General features: G+C 40.2%; 2 protein-coding genes across 2 annotated transcripts; both read left to right on the top strand.

Annotated features, from left to right (window-relative positions):
* Positions 1–15840: 15840 nt before the first annotated feature.
* GGS23DRAFT_591388 (uncharacterized protein) lies at positions 15841–18196 on the top strand. Its single transcript, XM_051517746.1, has 2 exons — positions 15841–16552; positions 16633–18196. Exons 1-2 carry the CDS (start codon positions 16058–16060, stop codon positions 17497–17499), a joined length of 1362 nt encoding a protein of 453 aa, XP_051366930.1. The 5' UTR covers positions 15841–16057; the 3' UTR covers positions 17500–18196.
* A 452-nt stretch (positions 18197–18648) lies between these two features.
* On the top strand, positions 18649–21334 carry GGS23DRAFT_591384 (glutamyl-tRNA amidotransferase, subunit A). The gene is made up of 3 exons (XM_051517745.1): positions 18649–19232; positions 19282–19493; positions 19559–21334. Exons 1-3 carry the CDS (start codon positions 18941–18943, stop codon positions 21164–21166), a joined length of 2112 nt encoding a protein of 703 aa, XP_051366929.1. The 5' UTR covers positions 18649–18940; the 3' UTR covers positions 21167–21334.
* Positions 21335–23152: the final 1818 nt, after the last annotated feature.

The raw sequence follows: 23152 nt of genomic DNA, 5'->3' as shown, positions 1-23152 counted from the left end.
ACCCTAACCCTAACCCTAACCCTAACCCTAACCCTAACCCTAACCCTAACCCTAACCCTAACCCTAACCCTAACCCTAACCCTAACCCTAACCCTAACCCTAACCCTAACCCTAACCCTAACCCTAACCCTAACCCTAACCCTAACCCTAACCCTAACCCTAACCCTAACCCTAACCCTAACCCTAACCCTAACCCTAACCCTAACCCTAACCCTAACCCTAACCCTAACCCTAACCCTAACCCTAATGCTTTAAGTTATTTAATCTTCTCTTTAACTTTTTAAAGGTTCTCTTATAGGATATTTAATTCGGTACGGAAGTTATTACTCGCTATACCTTCGTAGGTATCGCTTTCTTATTAGCGAATTCGTTTATTCTAGGAATTATTACGAGTTACTTACGATTCGCTTCCTATACGTTCGTTCTCGCCTCCTCCTATAATACGAGCTATCTTTATTAAGTAGCTTTTAAAAAGTACTTAAATTATAATGAAATCCTTAAGCTAGGTAATAAGTATATTCTCGTAATAACGTAAATAAATACCTATCTTTTAAAAGGATAAGAAGGCGAGTACTTAGCGGAGGACGGTCGCCTTTATAGCTCGGAGCGGGATAAGCTAAAACGATTACCGCTTAAAAGGTACCTCCGTACCTTATACCCCGGTACCTATCGTATATCTTCCTATAGCTTCCTTATAATAAACTATAAAAGTATAGTTTATCGATCCTTTAATCTCTCGAAATTTAAGGCTAAATATACCAGAAAAGTTACTATGGAAATAATTAACTTATAACGGCTAAGCGTTTATAGCGACGTCGCTTTTAAATCCTTTAATATCGGCTTTTTTAATTATACCGAAGTAAAATCTAATAAGCGTTAGATTATTTACCTATTAATAAGGAATTTAAGCTAGGTTTAGATTATCGTAAAATAAGTTAGTTTTATATTACTAATAACCTCGCCGTAATAATAATTTAGCTTAGTACGAGAAGAACCGCTAATTTAGATAATTAGTTTTTATAGCTATCTAATTAAATAGTACCGCGACGCTACTATCTACTAAATAATAACTAAATACCTCTAAGTTAGAATCTATATTAAAATGCGGTAATACCTCCTATACGTCGTAGATAAATAGAAATAAGCTCCGGCTTCGTATCTTAGTTAGCGATCGCTCCGCTTAGCCGGAAGAGGCTCGGTAGTACTTCGCGGATTATAATTTCGATACGCGTAGGGTTAAATCTTTTATAAACGACTTAGCTATACGAAAGCATTCTATAAGTAGTAGAGTAGCTTTATTATTACGATCTATTAAGGGTAAGCCTTCCTTCGTTTAGATTTATTATATCGGAGCTACCGACGAAAGCCGGAGTAGTAAGAAAAAAAACTAAAGAAGTAGCATCGAGTTTACTTAAAAGGGCGTTATAAAACCTCGGAGTTAGTTAGTTTAAGGTAGGGTATAACTTAAGGGTAGGTTAAGGATAGGTTTAGCTTAGGGTTAAGGGTAGGTTAAGGATAGGTTTAACTTAGGGTTAAGTTAAGTGTAGGTTAGGGGTAGGTTTAACTTAGGGTTAAGTTAAGGGTAGGTTAAGGGTAGGTTTAACTTTGGGTTAAGTTAAGGGTAGCTTAGGGGTAGGTTTAATTTAGGGTTAAGTTAAGGGTAGGTTAAGGGTAGGTTTAACTTAGGGTTAAGTTAAGGGTAGGTTAGGGGTAGGTTTAACTTAGGTTAAGTTAAGGGTAGGTTAATGATAGGTTTAACTTAGGGTTAAGTTAAGGGTAGATTAAGGGTAGGTTAAAGGTAGGTTAAGAGTAGGTTAAACTTAGAGGTAGGTTTAGGGTATCTTAAGGATAGGTTAAGGGTATATTAAAATTAGACGTAGGTTTAGGGTAACTTAAGGGTAAGTTAAGGGTAGATTTAACTTAAGGGTTATTTAAGGGTAACTTAAGGATAAGTTAGGATAAGTTTAACTTTTAAGTAACTTAAGGGTAACTTAAGGGTAGGTTTAACTTAAGGGTAGGTTTTAAACCTACCGGCGGTAGTCTTTTATTATCTATACTAAATACGTTTTAAATTTAGTTATAATAGACCTTACTTACCTGTTTTATCCCCCTTAAACTTTTTCGGAACGATATTAATTTAGTGCCCTACCCGTATAACTCGTATAGATAACCTACCTAGGGCCGGTAGGTATATAAGAAGGCGGGTAGTTTATATAGTATGTAGCTACTACGCGCTCTACCTATTAGCGGCCTTAGTAAGTAAGCGGCTTAGTAACGGATTACCGCTAGCTTTAATAGGAGGCTATTATTAATAGGTACTACCTTTAAGGCGTAGAGATAACTAGGTATAGGATAGCCTTTAATAGACTATTACTACCGTTATTACGTTATAATAGTCTTTTTAAGTAGTTTAACGTCTGGTTAGTATTCGTTTTAAAGGGTATTAAGGTTTCTTAGTAACCCTTCTTCTAAGAAGAAGAGTAAACTCCCCTAACGCTATTATAATACTTTTAGTAGTAAGCGCGCCTACTACTATATGTAAATCGAAAAGTCGTCTTAGGGCCTCCTAACGCCGATCGACGTCCTTAACGCCCTTTCTTAGAAGGTTATTTTAGCGTTCGATCGCCTATCCCCTATAACGCGTTAAGGCCCCCTAGTAACGGTCTTTTTTCTAAAAATAGTAAACTCTCCTAGCGTAATACGACCGCGATTTTATAGTAGGCTAATATTACCTTAGCCTTTTATAAAAACCTTATTTTTCCTTATATAATAATAATTCTATAGGTCTTTTTACTTTTCTTAATAAATCGATACTAGAGCTATAAGGTAACCTATAACGCTATTATATAAGGTACGTAAATAGCTACTTTTAAAATAGTCTTTAGTAGGTTACGGGTACCTTTCTAGGTATATAATAACCTTCTTTAGGTAGTTCGATATATAGCTCTTACGTATCTTAGTAAGCGTTCGGGCCGGCGTTTAAAGGGCCTCCTAGTAACCTACCTTCTAATAAGGAAAATGAACTCCTCTTACGTACGCTTCTACGGTACTTTATAATAATAAGCGTATTCGTTACGTATTATTAAGATAAGTTATCCTAGGGCCTCCTAGCGTTAGTCGACGTTTTTAACGTCCTCTCTCGGGAGGTTATTTTAACGTTTAATCGCTTATTCCCTACGACGCGTTAAGGCCTCCTAGTAACGGTTTTTTATCTAAAGATAATAAACTCCCCTAGCGTAATACGACGGATCTTACGACGGGTCCTTACTTTTTATTATATCTTTCTCGTACTAGCTTAGCGGTTATTTTACGGGTCTCCCTAACTACCCTAGCTACTATAGCGTAAGGTTATAAGGGATTCGTAACGCCATTAGACTTTCTCGAGGCGCTATAACTTTTAGCGTTTTCGCTAAGCCGGCGCGTAAAGCTTAGGATATCCGGTCGTTATTAGGCCTTTTTTTCGACTTAATAGCGGCTAGTTAGGTTTTATAGTTAAAGGGGGCTAGGCGGCTACCCCGCTCGGCCTTAGCTTTCCGTAAAACGTCAGAAGATACCTATCCGTCGGGTTTTACCTCTTAATATGGTATCCGTCGAAAGTATAGGTCTCCTTTCAAGGCCTATAAGCTTTACCTTTTATCCTTTATTTACCGGGCTTTAGAGCGTAAAGCGGACTAGCGCCTTAAGGAATATAAAAGGGTAAAGCAAAACGCGACTTTAGTAGTAAGGGAGCCCTCGGTTCCTCGCTACCGGGGCCGTTTAATTACCTTTAACGGTAATAACCGGTATTAATTCTTCCGCGTTACGAAGCGCGGTCGGCTAATCCCGGCGTACGATAGTTACCTAATTAATTTTACGAGTAGTTATATACTTATCTTAAAGATTAAGTTATATATATTTAAGTATAAGTAATTATATAGTAAAACTACGAACGGCTTATAAAATTAATTATCGTTTATTTAATAATATCTTTACTACTTAAATAACCGTAGTAATTCTAAAGCTAATATATATTAAGAATCTTAACTTACGGAGGAACGTATTTATTAGATTTTAATCTAATACCCTTTAGGGCTTCTTAGTAATTTATAATAACTTATCGGATCGTACGGTCTTACGCCGGCGACGGTATATTTAAATTTCTGCCTTATTAACTTTCGATAATAAGGTTTTAGCCCGCTATAGTTATAATTAGTAACGAATAACGGAGGGTTAGGGCTCGACCCTAAGGCAGGAGCCTAAGAGACGGCTACTATATTTTAAGGAAGGTAGAATAACCTAAAACGGCTATTATCTTTAAGGAAGGTAATAGGGGGGTAACGAGGAATAATAAGAGGGCAAATAAAGGGCAAGTCCGGTACTAATAGGCGCGGTAGTTCTAGCGGTATTAGAACCTCGAACTAGGGAATGCTAAGAATTTATAGCATATATAAATAAAATATATACTAAAGGATAGATTCGTTATCCGCGATCCTTAAAGCTAAGGAGGGTAATATTCCGTATAGGGGTATGGAAGGACGATAGCTACTAAAGTAGATACTCGTTATTAAGAACTTCTAAAGGTAATATTCCATTTAGGAAGAGTAGAAATATAATACCTACTAAAGCTAGCATTCGGTTTAAGGATTTATAAAGCTAAGAAAGGAAATATCTTATTACGCGGCTTAGCGTAAGAGGCTCCGTAGGAGGCTACGTATAGAAGTACGAGAAACGAAATAGCAGACGCCTAACGGCTAAGGGTTATAAAGATCGTACCTTATCCTTAAAACGGGAAGCGGTACGCCGCTAGCTTAGGGAGAGGTTAAATTCCCGATAGAGGAAAGCCGTCGACGAAATTAAAGGTCTAGATAATCTTATAAGGGATTAATAAGATCGTTAATCGTATAGCGTTTATTCGGATATAAAAGGTTAGGTCGGTAAGTAGGCTAACCGAAGAGGTATAACCCTTAAAAAGCTAATAAAAATAAAGTTAGTTAGGCTAATAAGATATAATATATCCTCGAGGCTTAACGGCTCGCTTAGTAAATCTCTTATAAATTAAATAAGGAAGTATCCTTAGGCATAAAGGTTTAGGAGGCGGGATACGGGGAATTACGATAATTAAAACTATTATTAAATTAAGAAGGCTAGAGATTTAATACCTAAGGGCAGAGGTATTCGGCTTAAGGATATTTTTTAAAAAGGTACCCTAAGAAGGAGGTATTCGGCTATATAAACGGGAACCCTAAAGAAATAATACTTAAGCTAGTTAAGTATTTCTATCTAAAGAGCCTCGTAGTTATTAAGGAATAATACGTACGCGCGGTTTACTACGTATATAATAAAAATACCTTAAGATAAGGTAGGTTAGAAAGGTAATACCTCGTAGGTAGGTATTCCTTATTCGGGCCTTTTAAAAGGCGAAAGAGTTAGGAAACGACTTACCGTATTTATAGTACGGGGAGAATACGGGCTTAAGAATAATTCGACGGTAGTATATACTTCTTAAAATCGGGTTATTATTTTATCTAAAGCGGTTTAAGCTTCGTACCTCTTTATTAATACGAATACCTCGTAGTTCCCGCGGCTATATATCCGCCTTATTAGAAGTTAACGTACTCGCCCGGCTCGGTTAAGTCGTCTTTCTCTTCCTTATTTTCTTCTTCCGTACTATCGTTATCGTTAACTTCCTCGTTCTCCTCGGAAAGCCGCTTTACGACCTAATAAACCTCCCTTAATTCTATATCGAAGTACGACTTATACCTAAAAGCTATACCGATAGAATCGAGGTAAGGGTTAAATAAAACTATAGAATATCGGTTATATTATATTCTAAAGTCCGGCCGAATTTAATCGTCGGTAAATATTATATTAAGCGAGAAGGTTTCGTTATAAAGTTTATCGTTCGTAGCTAATATAGCCGGATATTATAACGGTATTATAGTTTCGGTATTAAAAAATACGACGAAATTCGATATAAACGAATTAAGTTCGGGGTTTTATATCTTAAAGTACCGTAAAAGGAAACGGAAGAGGTAATCGAATCTATCGACCCGGAGCGCGTAGAGAATTAAAGTAAGCGTTTCTAGGTAGCGGACGTAAGCGCGAAGGCCGAAGTAATTAATAATATTAAGGACTTCGTAATATCCAAGCGATAAAGGAGAGAGGTTAATTATTACTAACGACCTCGTAAGCTTATCCTCGAACTAAGTAAGGCCTCGCGTAGCCTTACGTATTTACGCGTATATTAAATAGTCGTTTAAGCGGCGTATATAGTAGCGGTTTAAGGCTAATCCGTTATTTATTACTAAGGCGGGAACGTAATAACCGATCCCGAAAAACGTAAGAATATCCGAACGGGCCTTCGACGACTACCTAAAGAGAAACTTAGTTTTATTAAGGCTCGGCGTTATAAAGATCCTAGTCCCGGCGTATTACCGGATATAAGTAACTTAGGCTTTAGCGAGGTAGGGGTCGTCGGAATATTCCGTAACGATGGTTTAATATAAACGGACGAACCTTTTATTAGCTTAAAACGCCTTATTATCGTACGTATTTAATATAAAGGCTACGTAAACCGATTAAGAGGCTTAATTCTTATATAGGAAATTAATTAATCCTAATATCTTAATAAGGCGGCGGGCGCTTACGGTAAGGAATGGTAGTAAGCCGTCGGGTCCTTTTACGGACGATTCGAATACGTTACGCCTTAATATACGATATACTTCGGCGTAACGAATAAATATATCTATCGGAGTTAGGATTAACGTATAGCCGTATAAAATATTAGGCTCGAAGATCGCCTTAAGTACCTTTTTCTAGCCGCGGTTAATACCGGCGATAGCCTCGACGAGCGGCTAGTAAGCCTCGAGGAATTCTATATTAAAACGAGATACGATTTAATCGAGGATAAGGCTAAAGTACTTATTACGGTTAATTTCTTTATCGCTTCGATACTTTCGTACCTAGGCTTCTTTTATTTACGAAAGGTACCTTAGTTTCCTTACCCGTAATATCTCTTCGAATCTTAATATATAACCTACGGTTAAGCCGGGTTTAAGGACGTACCGCTTCGGCTAACCGCCTTTCGATACCGACCTTACGGCGTCGGAAATCCTTAAGGTTACCTAAAGGTCGGGGCGAATAATAAGGCCTTCCTATAAGAACGTTTCGTCGGAAAGTTATAATATACCGAGGCGTTCGTTAACCTTACCGACGCCTAAGCCTACGTATTATCGAACGCATATCGGATCCTATCGAAAACCGCGGAAGCGGATAAAATATTACCTCTTTTAAATCTACGGCTCTTCCGAAGGTATACCGCTATTATAGGATAAGCGTAGAAGGGATATTAATAACTAATTCGTCGCTATATGTTTTATTTAAGTAGCGTTATTAAAATTAGCGCGGGCGGTTCGGTTATTCGGTAACGCGAAAACGATAAAGCGTTCGATAATAAGGACGAAACGGGCGTTACCGGCTAGGATAAGGGCGTTTAAATCGGCGGTAGGAACGACGAAGAACGGGGTATAAAGGCTTAGCTCGAAGGAAATAAACGGACGCCGGCCGCGTAGAAACGGAAGAGGTACTCTAGCGGCTAGGCTAATAAGGTAGGACTATAAGACCCGGTATTCGCGTCGGGAACCGAAGAATAAGGTAAACCCGGGAATTAATATAATATCGAACGCGTTTAATAACCTTTCCTTATATATCTAGAAGACTTTTAACGTATAGTCGCGATTTAGATAATACCGGCTACGACCGGCGGAGTAATTAATATCGAATTACTCGTTAAAGAATTCCGGTCCTAAGTATAGGATATCTAATAGAAATAAAAAGAAAGGAATCGTATTTAAACCGAAGTTAATATATAGTTTATAGTTATTATAAATCTTCGTTTAATAAAAATTACCGTCGGTAATAAAACGTCCCGCTTTCGGGTTTACGAATTAAAAGCTAGTTAGATTTATTAAACCGTATTATACTTAGTATTACGCTTTAAAGCCGACGAAGTAATTATAGTTACGGTCGAGGAAGGTATATACGTACGTTTTACGTAATATAAACGTTACCGGTAGGAAATGGATTACTTATAACCGCTTATTATCGTTTACGCCGAAGGCCGGTAGGTCGCGTATACCGAAATCTACTTACGTAAATTCCGGATAAAACTAATAAGGATCGTATCCGCTAAGGTACTTCTAATAGAACTTCGTTACGGCTTATTCCGGAAAGTTTACGGCGGTAAGGTCCTTTAGGCCGTAGGCTTAATAAATTAATATCGGTCCCCGGAAGTAACGCGAAGAATAAGTATTATACCGCCGTTTAAACTCGTCCTAGAAAACGTTAGTATATTCCGACGATAGCGGGAACGACGTAATACGTAAGTATTCGTTATTAATAATAGCCGCCCGCGTACGCGCTTAGGCGTAATTTTACGCGTATTATTATAATACGACCGCCGGATAGGTTATACGAAAAACGGAAAGGAGGTAGCCGTTTACGAACTTTAGAGTTATTTCGTTAGTTAGCGAAAGGGACCCGGATAAGCCGACTTTAAGAGCTAACGGAAAAAATAGGGATATAAACGAAAGGCGGTTATTATTAAAATTACCGAATAATATATTTCGAGTCTTATATAGCTTTACGCCGTCGAATAAGTAATATATATTTTATTAAATAAACCGGCTAAAGAGCGATAGATAAACTATATAAAAATCCGATTTAAGGAACGCCTTAAGGAAGCGGATCTAGATAATATAGTTATCGATATTATATAATCGATCGACGGAAAGGCTTAGGTATTACCGCTAGACTTTCCGTTCCGTATACGGGAAAGAGAGCGGCCGCTTTTCGTTATCCGAAAATATAAATATATAAGTAAAGTTATTCGACTCGTAACGTATCCGGTTCTCGCTAAGGTTACGGATATCTCCCTTAAGCTTTTTATATAATTCGGATATAAGCCGGTTACTAGTAATAATAAATATAGCCTCCTTTATAAACTAACCGCGGGAATACGTAGGTAAATAACGTTAGATATAAAGTATTAATATTAATACGCGATAAGCCTAGGTAAGGAAAGATATCGAAAACGACTTACCGTAATTATAATACGTAAAGAATATAGCCTCGAGTTATATTAATAACGTATCTAAGGCCGCGTTTATCGGAATAAGGAATTACTAGGATAAGTTTAAAAAGATAGGATTACTTTAGGTAACGTTATTCGGAACGGTATTTAATTAAAGCTTATCGCGTAATAAAATATCGTAGATATCCGGGAAGTCGGCGGGATTCGGGATAGAAGGGAAAGGAAAGGATACCGAAGGAAAATCGGATACCGAAGAACGGGGCGGGAGAAAAGGCGAAGGTACCGAAGAACGAAGCGGGGAAGAAGGCGAGGGTACCGAAGAACGAAGCGAGGAAAAAGGCGAGGGTACCGAAGAACGAGGCGAAGGAAAAGGCGAAGGTACCGAAGAACGAGGTAAGGGAAAAGGCGAGAATACCGAAGAACGGAACGGAAAAGGCGGTAATAACGAAAGGAAAAGGACCGGTAACGCGAAAAAAACTAACGAAAAGAATAAGGAAAGATAAGAAAAACGTAGGAATAAAAAAAACGAGTCTTTCGACCGAAATTCGTCGTTTATAAATTATAATTAATTATCGTTACTTTCGGTTAATAAATTAAGGCTAGGCTTTAAAAATATATAAGAATTAAACGATCTTAAGAATTACGAGGATAGGTTAATAAGAGAAGGCGGGCCGTTAAAATTAAGAGAAGTCGGCCGGAGGAATTACGAAGGTAAATTCGTAAGCGGAAACGAGCCGCTAGAACTAAAGGAAGTCGGCCGGGAAAATTACGAAGGTAAATTCGTAGGCGGGAACGAGCCGTTAAAGCTAAAGGAGATCGGTCGGGGGAATTATAAAGATAGATTCGTAAGTAGGAGCGAGCCGTTAGGACTAAAAAAGATCGGCCGGGGGAATTATAAAGGTAGATTTATAAACGGAAGCGAGCCGTTAGGGCTAAAGGAGGTCGGCCGGGGGGATTATAAAGATAGATTAATAAACGAAAGCGAGCCGTTAGAATTAAAAGAGGTCGGCTAAGGAAATTACGAAGGTAGATTTATAGGCGGGAGCGAGCCGTTAAGGCTAAAGAAGGTCGGCCGGGGGAATTATAAAAGTAAATTAATAAACGGAAGCGAGCCGTTAGGATTAAAGGAGGTCGGCCGGGAGGATTATAAAGGTAGATTAATAAACGGAAGCGAGCCGTTAAGGCTAGAAGAAATCGGCTAAGGGAATTATAAAGGTAGATTAATAAACGGGAAAGAGCCGTTAGGACTAAAGAAGGTCGGCTAGGGGGATTACGAAAGTAGATTAATAAGCGGGAGAAAGCCGCTAGGACTAGAGGAGGTCGGCTAAGGGAATTACGAAGGTAGATTAATAGATAGGAACGAGCCGTTAAGGCTAAAGGAGGTCGGTTAGGGAGATTATAAAGGTAGATTTATAAGTAGGAGAGGGCCGCTAAGGCTAAAGAAGGTCGGTTAAGGGAATTCCGAAAGTAGATTAATAAACGGAAGCGGGCCGTTAGGGCTAGAGGAGGTCGGCTAAGAAAACTACGAGAGGCTATTTAATTACGAAGGCGTCGACGATTATTAAAACTACGAAGGTAAATTAATAAGAAGAGGCAGGCCGTAGGTCGGCTAAAGGAACTACGAAGGGCTATTAATTTATAAAGGCGTCGACGATTACCGTAACTACGAAGGTAAATTAATAAGAGGAAGGCTATATAGAATATACCTTATTAAGTTTACGTTAGAAGAATAGAATAAGAGGGAGAGTTTTATATACCTAAGACGCGAATATTAGGATCGTTAATAATATCCCGGAGGATAGCTTATTAAATAAAAAGGCGTTACCGGGCTATATATTATTATTAACGGATACGTCCGGGAGTTTTTCTTATTATGGAAGAATTAACGACAAACGACGACCTTTCCTTAGGAAATTCTCTAAGGAAAGATAGAATGAATAGGAGATCCCGAAATAGCGATAAACGAAGAGATGTTATTATTATAAAAGTAAGAGGAATAAGACTATGATTTACGGAATAGAGTAAAAGGGAATAGGATTAAAGGAGCGTAACGATAAAAGCGAGGAAGCGAGAGGAAATAAAAGGAAAGAATACCTTTTTCGTATATAAGGAGCCGAGAGAAGTATATATGGTTTATTACGAATAATCTAAAGATCCTAAGAGGACTAACGAAAACGAAACGTAACGGAAATACGAGAAAGAATACGGATCGAAAGAGGGTAGATTAATGAATAGGGGTATAGAGAGCGAAACTAAGGTAGATTAAAAATAGGAAACGGAAGGAGAAACGAGGGTCGAATTATAAGGCTAAAGATAATATAGAATAGCGATTAGATTATATGGAGAGGATTAAGAGACGAAAAAGTGCTAAATATTTATTAGGATTACGTAATAAAGTCTAAAAAACCCGGAACCGAATAATACTCTTATGTTAGGTCGGGAAGGAAATAAGATACGTAACTACGTACCGGATATTTATATTACGGAAGGTATTTATATTAAGAAAGTAGGGGTTCTTTTTCGGTTTAGAGGGGAAATAAGAGAAAAGGAATAGCTTTCTTATCTTTCGGAAAGTACCTTACCTTATAACCTCCTAAGGCCCGGATACGTACCTAGGCTAAGATACCGGTACGTACTTATTATCGATAACGTAAGTACGTACTTACGCCAAGCTATCGGTACGTACCGGATTTAAAATAGAAGGAGTAGCTTTCTTATCTTTTTAAACGTTCTTAGGGAAGGGTTTCTCTACGTATAAGAAAATCCGGTACGTACCGATAGCTTAGCGTAAGTACGTACTTACGTTATCGATAGTAGGTACGTACCGGTATCTTAGCCTAGGTACGTATCCGGGCCTTAGGAGGTTATAAGGTAGGGTACTTTCCGAAAGATAAGAAAGCTATTCTTTTTTTTTCGACGAGGGATACGATATACGGAACGATCTTCTTACGTAAGGCTCTTATAAGTATAAGGATTCCATAAGATATTTTTAAAAAAAAGAAAAAAAATACCTCGGTACGATAGAATATTTCTAAGTTTTAACCGGTACGTACCGAAGTACTTCGTACCGGTTAAGGTTTATTAATACGATACGTTCCGAAGTACTTCGTATTAATTATTAATACGGTACGTACCGAAGTACTTCGTACCGGTTAAGGTTTATTAATACGGTACGTACCGAAGTACTTCGTACTTATTAAGATTTATTAATACGGTACGTACCGAAATACTTCGTATCGGCGAAAAATCTTTTATTTTTAACGTAACGAAAAAGGATATATAAGATATAAGAAAGACGTTTTTTTACGAATTATAATAAAAGAAAAAAGGTTATAACGTTTAAAATAATAAAGAAATTTTCTACGTAAAAAAAACGAAAAAAGTATCGGAAAAAGGAGAAAACTTTTTTCTTCTTATCGTATAAATTAACGGATATATCTTTAAAGGATATAAGAAATTTTATACCTTCTTCCGACGTAATACCAGATCGGATAGGTATCTTTCGAAAAAGAAAAAAACTCGTATACCGGAACGAAAAATAAAAAAAGTAGCAAGCGTCGATCTTCTTAAATTCCGAAAAACGTAACTCGGGTTTTCCGTTACGGGTTTTAGAGATACGGGATCGAAAATTCTATATTACTATAAAGAAAAAAGGGAAATTCGAATAAACCCGAAGCGAACCGGATCCGACGTATTTTCGTCGCGAAATCTTATAAAAACCGTTCTACGATACTTTTTAAAAAAAAAATATATAAAAATATTCTTCCCGATTTCCTAATAAGATAATAAGAATAAAAGTATAATTATTTCTATATAGAAAGGATATCGTTATAAAGAACGAAAAATTTATTAAATTTATATAAGATCCTTATCGTTATTTAATTTATAGAAAATATAAAAAAAAAGATAAAAGATATAAGGTCCGTAGAAAAGAATAAGGTTTTAAATTTTATCTTTTTTTACTTTACGTAATATGCCTTTCTTATAACCCTAAAAAGTAAAGAAAAATATAACTTATTTAATAACGAAGAACCTAATTTTCTATCGATTTTATTCCTCGTTTTTTCTTAAAAAACGTACGAATAACGGCAGGATAAGAAAGGTACGCGGGATACGTACCGCCGGAGCCTCGCTTACTAATAAAGGCCTAAGAAAAGATAGGTTTACCTTTCGAAAAAAGTAATAATAAAAAGTATTTAAAATCGTAAGAAACGGATATAAGAAAAATTTTATATATAAGGGTTTTTAAAAAAAAAAATAACTAAGTCTTTCGTTTCCTATAAACCTAACCTCCTAACTATTTCCTATACTAGGTCGGGAAGGAAATAAGGTACGTAGTTACGTACCGGATATTTATATTACGGAAGGTATTTATATTAAGAAAGTAAGGGTTCTTTTTCGGTTTAAAGGGAAAATAAAAGAAAAGGAATAGCTTTCTTATCTTTCGGAAAGTACTTTACCTTATAACCTCCTAAGGCCCGGATACGTACTTAGGCTAAAATATCGGTACGTATTTATTATCGATAACGTAAGTACGTACTTACGCTAAGCTATCGGTACGTACCGGATTTAAAATAAAAGGAATAGCTTTCTTATCTTTCTAAACGTTCTTAGGGAAAGGTTTTTTTACGTATAGGAAAATCCGGTACGTACCGATAGCTTAACGTAGGTACGTACTTACGTTATCGATAATAAATACGTACCGGTATCTTAACTTAAGTACGTATCCGGGCCTTAGGAGGTTATAAGATAAGGTACTTTTCGAAAGATAAGAAAGCTATTCCTTTTCTTTCGACGAAGGATACGATATACGGAACGATTTCCTTACGTAAAGCTCTTATAAGTATAAGGATTCTATAGGATATTTTTAAAAAAAAGAAAAAAAATACCTCGGTACGATAGAAAATTTCTAAGTTTCGGCCGGTACGTACCGAAGTACTTCGTACCGGCTAAGATTTATTAATACGGTATATATTAAAGTACTTCGTACCGGTTATTAATACGGTACGTACCGAAGTACTTTATACCGGTTAAGGTTTATTAATACGATACGTACCGAAGTACTTCGTATTTATTAAGGTTTATTAATACGGTACGTACCGAAGTATTTCGTACCGGCGAAAAGTCTTTTATTTTTAACGTAACGAAAAAGGATATATAGGATATAAGAAAAACGTTTTTCTACGAATTATAATAAAAGAAAAAAGGTTATAACGTTTAAAATAATAAAGAAATTTTTTACGTAGAAAAAACGGAAATAATATCGGAAAAAGGAGAAAATTCTTTTCTTTTTATCATATAGATCGGCGGATATATCCTTAGAGGATATAAGAAATTTTATACCTTCTTCCGACGTAATACCGGATCGGATAGGTATCTTTCGAAAAAGAAAAAAACTCGTATACCGGAACGAAAAATAAAAAAAGTAATAAGCGTCGATCTTCTTAAATTCCGAAAAACGTAACTCGGGTTTTCCGCTACGGGTTTTAAAGATACGGGATCGAAAATTCTATATTACTATAAAGAAAAAAAGGAAATTCGAGTAAACCCGAGGCGAACCGGATCCGACGTATTTTCGTCGCGAAATCCTATAAAGACCGTTCTACGATACTTTTTAAAAAAAAAATATATAAAAATATTCTTTCCGATTTCCTAATAAAATAATAAGAATAAAAGTATAATTATTTCTATATAGAAAAGATATCGTTATAAAAAGCGAAAAATCTATTAAATTCGTATAAGATCCTTATCGTTATCCGATTTATAGAAAATATAAAAAGAAAGATAGAAGACATAAGGTCCGTAGAAAAGAATAAGGTTTTAAATTTTCTCTTTTTCTACCTTACGTAATATGCCTTTCTTATAACCTTAAAAAGTAAAGAAAAATATAACCTATTTAGTAACGAAGAGCCTAATTTTCTATCGATTTTATTCCTCGTTTTCTCTCGAAAAACGTACGAATAACGGCGGGATAAGAAAGGTACGCGGAATACGTACCGCCGGAGCCTCGCCCGCTAATAAAGGCCTAAGAAAAGGTAGGTCTACCTTCCGAAAAAGGTAATAATAAAAAGTGTTTAGAATCGCGAGAAACGGATATAGGAAAAATTTCATATGTAGGGGTTTTTGAAAAAAAAAACAACTAAGTCCTTCGTTTCCTATAGACCTAACCCCCTAACTATCTCCTATATATATACTAGCGTAGAAATTCTAATTTAAAGTAGGCTTTTAATAAAGTCTATAAGAAAATAAGAAAGGTAATCCGAAAGGCGGAAAAGCGGGTTATAAAGTAATAAGGATTAAATATTAACGCTTTTTCTAGTAACGAATCATTATAAGAAATCCTACGTATATTACGAGAAAAAAATACGGGTACGTAAAAAAAAGCAGAAAAGAAACGTAAAAAGAAGTAATAAAGATATAAGTTTAAGGGTTTCGTAATTTTATTAAGTATAGCGCCCTTTTTTAATATAGAAATTACGTACCTACGTAATTTTAACTTTAAAAATATTTTTTTATACTAGATTTCATTTTTATTTTATTCTTCTTAAATTCGTTTCATTATATACGTTTTTCATCGTAAATAATATACGCTTTACTCGATATAATATACGTTAACGTAAAAATTTAAACTAGTTTCGAATTTATAAAAGATAGTTTCGTATGAACTATAAGTTTTCTATATATAATTTCTTACGTTTTCTAGGTTTTCTATAATAAATAAAGTTCGTAGCTCTAAAAATCGTTATTAAATAAACTAAGTATGCTTTCTATATCTCTCTATCCTCCGGATAGGATAAGGAATGGAGAAGGCCACGTGCCCTGGCGCCATACAAACTAGGCTACTAGGCATAGCATTACACAACGCATATTTTATAGTACCGATACACATCATCATATCCAACTTCGTCTTCTATTACGTGGCTTTAATCCACCGACAAATCCGCCGCCGTGATAGAACTCGTCGCGCTGGCAATTGACTACGAACATATGCCTCTTATCGACGTTAAATCCTTGGAGACGACGATTGATACATGGCTGGAAAGGGTAGAAATAGTCAATCCGGCACCGAAAAGGCGTACCGACGACTTTCGAAGCAGCGCAGGCATGGCCTCCCCTCCACGAAGCCTTAGCCCCTCAAAGCGACAACGAGTCAGCTGTACCGATAATGATGCCGCCGCCACCCCTCGCCCTACCAAGATACCATGTACAAGCATCCACGATGACGTCTCCGACATAGTGTCGTTGTCCATATCACAGATATCTGGGCAGTCGGGTCAGTCAGCTAAGCGGTCGGGTCAGTCGGGTCGCTCCAGCCCTGTTAAGAAGGAGGCGGCGATGCGACAAGCTAGTGAGCTGCCGCTTAGGCGCAAACCCCTGGACGAACTCTTAGAAGCAGAACCCCAATTTCCGGATCTGGTTCAGTTCATTAAAAGGTTGGCGGATTTGAAGGACAAGGAGGGCATCCTTCCACGTGTCCTCGAAGTGAGCCTTGTCATACTCGTACCGCCCATCGCCTCCCCTTGGGAAACACGGAAAGACTAACGTGGATTCCTCTCCCCTAGCAACATATCCGATCTCGAGCAACCCTAAGCGACCCTATCCGAGACTGGATGTTCTCGCCCAGGCCTGAAGAGGAACCCCCCGAGTACCAACATCACAATCTCTATGTATATGAACGTGTCCGGAGGATCTGTAAAGCCAGCCAACAGTGCAACGACGCGGCACATCCGATCCACGAGGTGGAATGGAACGACAAAGTTCACGCTGCTCTATTGGAGCTGGCTCTTGACACGGCCGCCATCTCCAACCCAACGCGATTGCTGGTGTACCACAACATCACCAATGTTCGGCTAGCTAAAGAATTTCAGGATAGGGACTTGTTGCTTAAAGAGAATAGGGTCGACTACGGCATATTCCTTGCCCCCGACAGCGATTCAGAACTTGGGCAGCGGATCGCCATGCACCAACGTCGTCAGCGCGACTCAGCTAATGCACTTGAGTCCCATTCTCAACCTCAACCTCAGCTACACGCCCTGCATGCATACGAACCCGATCGCCCCCTGGCTATTAGTATTGAGACCAAACGCAATCGTGGGAATGATGGCCAAGCACCGAGCCAGCTGGCGAACTGGGCTCGTGCTCACTTCCGCGCCATATCTGAGACCCTAAGGGCTTGTCGCGATAGTGATCATGTTGGTGAGTCAAGCGGCTTGGTACACCCTCTGATTGAGCTCGACGGCACTGCCTGGCATATCAGTTTCGCCATCCGAGAGGGTCGGCACGTGACCGTGTACTCGAGTGTCCGATTAGGGTCAACCGAGACCGTAACTGATTGTTACGCCTTGTTGCGTTGTTTAGAGCAAGTGGCCTGGTGGTGTGCAAACCCTCACTGGAACTGGTGGACTAAAATATTACAGCGTTGTGGTTAACGCCTGCTGTCCCAGATAACGCTATCGTTGACAATGGGCACAGCATCAGATCAACCATGTTCCTGGGTATCCAACCAGCGTGGCTGCAGCTCCTGTTCAATAGTACCGGGGGTGTAAACTGAATGTAGAGATGAGAGGTATTGACTAGGTATTAACCGGTTATTAGAGGCGAGGTTCGAGCAGCGACAGTGCGCCAGCTGAGCAATCAGGGGCTTCGGGCGATTAATAGCCAATCGTGCCCGTTCTCGCGGTGGAAATCGCCCGAAATCGCCCAACCGTCCCCCGCCAGACTGCAGCATTACTAGAGACATTGAAGAAGTCCTGCGCCGTTGCCCTGGCGGTGCGACGAAATTAAGTTGCTGTGCAGTTGTCTTCGGTTTATTGTACCCCCCAGACAGCAATTGAAGAGTGCAGAGCTTGTCTCATGTCGGGCGGTCTTACAGGTGCTGGCCCAATCGGAAGAGTCAGAAGAGATCATAAAGGGCAGCGCGACGTCGGGTCTACGTCGATCCGAAAAGGCTTCGTCAAGCGATCACCTACCTACCTATCATATAACATAGGTAGGTGCACATCATCCTCACCCTAGGATAGCTAGGATACACCACTTTATGTAACTGTGTGGTTTTCTCATCTAATTATAGAGATTCCCTTCTGCCACTCCTATGCTAATTAGCTTGCTAAAAATAAATACTTTCCGATTGGTTGTTGAAAGTGACCTATACCTGCCTCCTTTTTCATAACCTTCGGAGAGGTACCTATGTTTTTGTTTAATACTTCTAAAACAATTTAACGAAGAAATGCAGAGCGTAACGAGGTACTTCAACGTAGGTATATCAACTAGAATAAACGCTACTTCGGGGAGCAAATAGGGGACTGAACTGATGCCGGGATCGCTACTACTCTGCCACGCGGCAGGACCATTATCCGGTTGGGAATTGTCTCAGTGCTTATCACCATATGAATGGTGGACGGGCACCGAAGTTATACGCATCGCGGCTGGTCCACATTTTACCCGTGTATATTGCAAAGAAACAGGCACCTACAAATGCCGTTCGGGATTGTTTCAGATTAACTTTGTGCATATTAGGTCTCGCTGCGCACATTGGCGCAGGAAAACACTGAGCTTAACAAGTTTACAGCGAAATGTCGGTAGGTAAGTTATCGGCATCCATTGCCTGCCATGCGATAGGTAGGCCTCACTGGTTTCAGGAGTTATCTCCCGGAAACCTGTTTGCACCCACGATTATAGATTTAAGTGCCGCAGATCACCATCCCGCCTTCACACCATTATGGGTGTCCGTAAATAAACACTCTCTCTAACGGTTAGGACCCCGTACGATCTCCGTAAACTCTTAGGTATGCCGGTTTCGTGCTTCTATACATCTCTCAAACCATTCATTCACCATTATGATCTTGCAACTAGAGATGAATACTCGACGCGATGAAGCCTTTCACCATCAGACTGTCTGTGCTATTCGTGTTGCGTATCGGGGTGGACTGTGCAAAGATAGCATCGAGGCAGATCAACCTAGGCGGCCACTCTTACTTCCTGCCGCCGACTAAGGCATGGTACTTCCAATCCTGGAGACCAGGATTAATTCAGTCTGAAGACGAGTTTATCCCGCTCACTGTCACCCGAGTAGACAGTAGTAATGTCACCGAAGAAGGGCTAAGAGCCACTTTCGCAGAATATAACACCACAGACGATGTATGGACTCCGGATTTCACAGAGTGTGAGTCGTTTCCAGGGTCCTTTAATTCGCTCCCAGCTTACCTCTCTAGCTATTTTCATGCAATCCCCGGTGAACGGCTTCAGTAGGCTCCTGGCGAGCGAGCTACAGCCGCAGTACTCGATCAACTACTTATTTTGCAGTGCCACCAACCATTCGAGTATCCCTGACGTCCCTACCGGGCCATACTTTATTCAGACGTACACAGGGCACGTATACCGAGCCTATAAATTGATCAATGACGCCAGTCAAGCCTTCATTCAGGTACGTCTCTTCTCTCCGTTCCCAAACTATGTTCTGTCCACCCTGTTTACTAGCCTAGGTCATAGTCCTCATACCAAGATGACGATGGCGTCCATCACCCACTTGCGGCAGCATCGATGTCGGCCGGCGCACTGACCGTCGGAATTCCATCTCGTCTGTATTATACTCGGACACCCGAAAAGCCCCTTGCTGGACTCCGCATCGCAGTCAAGGATATTTACGACCTCAAGGGTCTCAAAACTAGTGGTGGTAACCGTGCATTGTACGAGATGGGGCCGGTCAAGAACACCACAGCTCTCCCGGTCCAGAAACTCGTCGACGCTGGTGCGGTTGTGGTTGGCAAAACCCACCTTTCGGAATTTGCGTTTGCGGGCGGCCAGATCCCCGAACACGTGGATTATATCCTCCCCTTCAATCCGAGAGGTGACGGGTATAACTCCCCAGGCGACAGCTCTGGTGGCTCAGGATCAGCCGTCGCTAGTTACGAGTGGCTCGATATGAGCATGGGAAGCGACACAGGTGGCAGCATTCGGGGGCCGGCTATCAATAACGGTGTGATGGGAAACCGGCCTTCTACCGGTGCGGTCGATCTACTCGGAGTCCTCCCGCTCTCCAGCGCAATGGATACCAGCGGAGTGTTAGTTCGTGACCCCATGCTTTGGTCAGTCGTTAACAGGATCCTCTACTCCGGATTTGCAAGGGATTTTCCTGCCTTGCCGAAGCACATCTACATATATGCGGAACAGGTTAACCAGTACGCCGACGCCACAGGAGAGTCAGAAATTTGGTGGAGCAAAGCGCAGCAATTCGTGAAAAGGGTTTCCAGACTCCTACAAGCAAATTCCACTCAGCTCTCACTCGATGATCTCTGGAACAAGACAAGTAAGAATTTACAGCGTCTCGAAAATACTCCGTTAAGTGAAGTGGTTGCATATACATATGGGAACCTTACAACATATGAGCAATGGACCTTATTTGGCCGGGAATACGTTCGAACTTGGATGGAAGCACACGATGGCGAATTCCCAGCCATGGTTCCTAATACGCGCGATGGATGGCTGGCAGCGAACGCATCAATCACGCCTGACTTGCATCAACAGTCACTTGAAAATCTCGCGGCCGTCCGACAGTGGGTGGAAGATGAGTTCCTTCGGCCGGATGAAGACTCATGTTCTGATGCAATATTTCTATACTTCACTCCTCCGGACATGAATCTGTCGTATAAGCCCAAGGTGGACGAGGACACATATAATCCCTCTATCAGACACCTTATATTCACCGACGCCATAACGGCCATCACGGCGGCTCGACTCAATATGACTTTGGTTTGCGTCGTTGATCGAAACGATTCGAAAAAGAACGCTGCATGTCAAGACGCTAAAGATACACTTCGACAATTGAGTAGCCACTTAGCAGGAAGACTGGCCATGCCCCACCAGACTCACCCATCGAAAGTAGCATCTATTGCAGGGCTTCCGGATTTTGCTATTACGCTAGGGGAGATGGAGATGGCAGCCACAGTGTCACAGGCGACGATGAAACCCCAGTCATTACCGTGGGGAGTGAATATTATGGCTGGCCGAGGATGTGATTTCATGTTGCAGGAATTGGTATCCGCGCTTGCTCTTTCAGGTATTATTAAGCCAATTAAGGCTGGAAAACATGTTTATTAATCGTCCCAGGCAGTTAGGGTGCATAGACTAGAGGTGCTGACTCCAACAAGGACGGAGGAAGCAAGAGATGCATCATTAGTATTGTTATTGCCACTGGACAACATCGATTAGCTATTAATGTAGTTAGTAATATAAGGCCTATAGAAGTTTTGAACAAACTCTAGTGGCAAGTATCCTTACCCAGCAAATACTTGTGGTATCCTACAGTGAGTTACTGGTAAATCCGATATTCTGGAGAGATTAATCATTGATACGGTCATATGTGGTGTGTTTATGTTAAAGTAACCTGGCTTATTTATATTTCGTCTCTGCCCTGGTAAGATAGAAATCACCCTAGAAGGCCTTTTATTAAAATAGCTGTGCCGTTATTTGCGGCGCGTGTGCCTAACCAGCCCGCGCAGTGTGGAGGGTTACAGAGTGTCTGGGCTAATATCGTGGAACCCCGAGTTCCCTTTTCAAACTCGGGGTACAGTTTAAGGATATAATACTACACGACATGAGCCACTCTAATATATACTGCCATGTAATAATCTGTTTCCTACGATGCCCTCCTTTGGTTAGAAATACCACAAGATTAATCTTGTTCTCGAATTTGGAACACACCGACCCTACCAAACCCTTTTTTATGCAAGGCATATCGTGCCAAATTGTCCTCGTAGTAATAGCGATTTCCGCCATCAAAATAGTGTTGCGTAGAGCGTAGGCGCCCTCATTCTACGGCTCGTGGACGTAGGGTTAGGAGGGCCATTTTCCTACGTTACTAATGGGTACCATCGTAGAAGTTACCTTATTTCCACTCCCGGTCCACTCATTCGAGTTCATACCTATAATTCTTTAGAGTTGTGTGTTATATCAACGTATCATCGCTTCTCAAATCTCTGGCGACCAGGCACGGCTCGCATTTACTTACCCATCGTGAAAATGAACCCGCTTCTCGCGCTGTGTTTGCACAAATTCGGGTAGTCAGGTTAAATTATTTTAATCAGGACACTGCACACTGGTGATCTTGGCCTCAGACACCAAGATTCAAGACCTATTGGAGATCAATACTTAGACGACGGCGCCCCTCTGACGCCGATCCATTCTGATTAGTCGCTAGTCTAGCGACCAACTTCCTGCAGCTAGCTGACTTCATTATCCTGCCAATTTGTAGTGCATTGGGTGGCCTTGGTGATCGGGTTATTATTATTGATGTCTTGGCTAGGTACGTCAGAGATCTTGCTCACATCTGTCTCAATAGCATCAAGACTTAGTTGGTCATTCTACGAGAACTACAGCAGCACAGGATATTAACAACATGCGTCACGCTGCCAATGATCGTTTGTATCCTCCGGCACGGGAGGTTGATTTAGACAGGCCCTACATACCCGCAGAGTGGTGTTAGTAATAGCACAAATTATGAGATTGACCTCGAGCAAGTTCGAATGTTGTTACTGGAAATTATTGGCAGCTGAGCGTAGCGATTCCGTCGCGCAGGAGTACGAATTCTCATTGATGATAAATTCCGTAATAGCTCCTAATGGAAACCTGTATAAAGCCTTTTTATTACATGTCAGGTGCAAAATCCCATTTACGTAAGCCTATATCTACAGGACTCGGAATTTAGGCTTCGGGCGGATCAATTAACATGTCGGGCGAGGAGTCGTGTTTCAAGAAGGCTTTATCATCCGTCGAAGTGGTAGAGCGATGGTGTGAAGCCGTTGCCTACGCTGAGAAGGCTAGCGGTTATCTAGCACCAACATTGCTTGGCTCGCCTATACCCGTAAACCAAGAAAGCAGCCACCGTTCAGAAGCATTATGCTCCGCCAAGAGGCTCAACAAAAAGCTTAGCTATTTGGCCCACACATGAGGATATTATAAGACGCATTATTATTATCTGTACGTAGATAGGGACACAGGCAACTTTCCATATGCACCACCAGGGCCTCCACCATCTTTCGACAACAGATTAACGTACGCAATATAATAAGTGAAGTTACCAGGTCC

Source organism: Durotheca rogersii (genome assembly GCF_024521655.1).
Source record: "Durotheca rogersii strain YMJ 92031201 chromosome Unknown GGS23scaffold_93, whole genome shotgun sequence".
Taxonomy (NCBI): domain Eukaryota; kingdom Fungi; phylum Ascomycota; class Sordariomycetes; order Xylariales; family Xylariaceae; genus Durotheca; species Durotheca rogersii.
This window is presented reverse-complemented; position numbering and strand designations above follow the sequence as displayed.

What these genes read in the sequence shown, in the direction of transcription:
- GGS23DRAFT_591388 (XM_051517746.1), top strand. Translation starts at nt 16,058, where the DNA reads ATGCCTCTTATCGACGTTAAATCCTTGGAGACGACGATTGATACATGG. An exon ending in TCCTTCCACGTGTCCTCGAA is followed by an intron (nt 16,553 to 16,632) that starts GTGAGCCTTGTC and finishes CCTCTCCCCTAG; the next exon opens with CAACATATCCGATCTCGAGC.
- GGS23DRAFT_591384 (XM_051517745.1), top strand. Translation starts at nt 18,941, where the DNA reads ATGAAGCCTTTCACCATCAGACTGTCTGTGCTATTCGTGTTGCGTATC. An exon ending in GACTCCGGATTTCACAGAGT is followed by an intron (nt 19,233 to 19,281) that starts GTGAGTCGTTTC and finishes TTACCTCTCTAG; the next exon opens with CTATTTTCATGCAATCCCCG. An exon ending in CCAGTCAAGCCTTCATTCAG is followed by an intron (nt 19,494 to 19,558) that starts GTACGTCTCTTC and finishes CCTAGGTCATAG; the next exon opens with TCCTCATACCAAGATGACGA.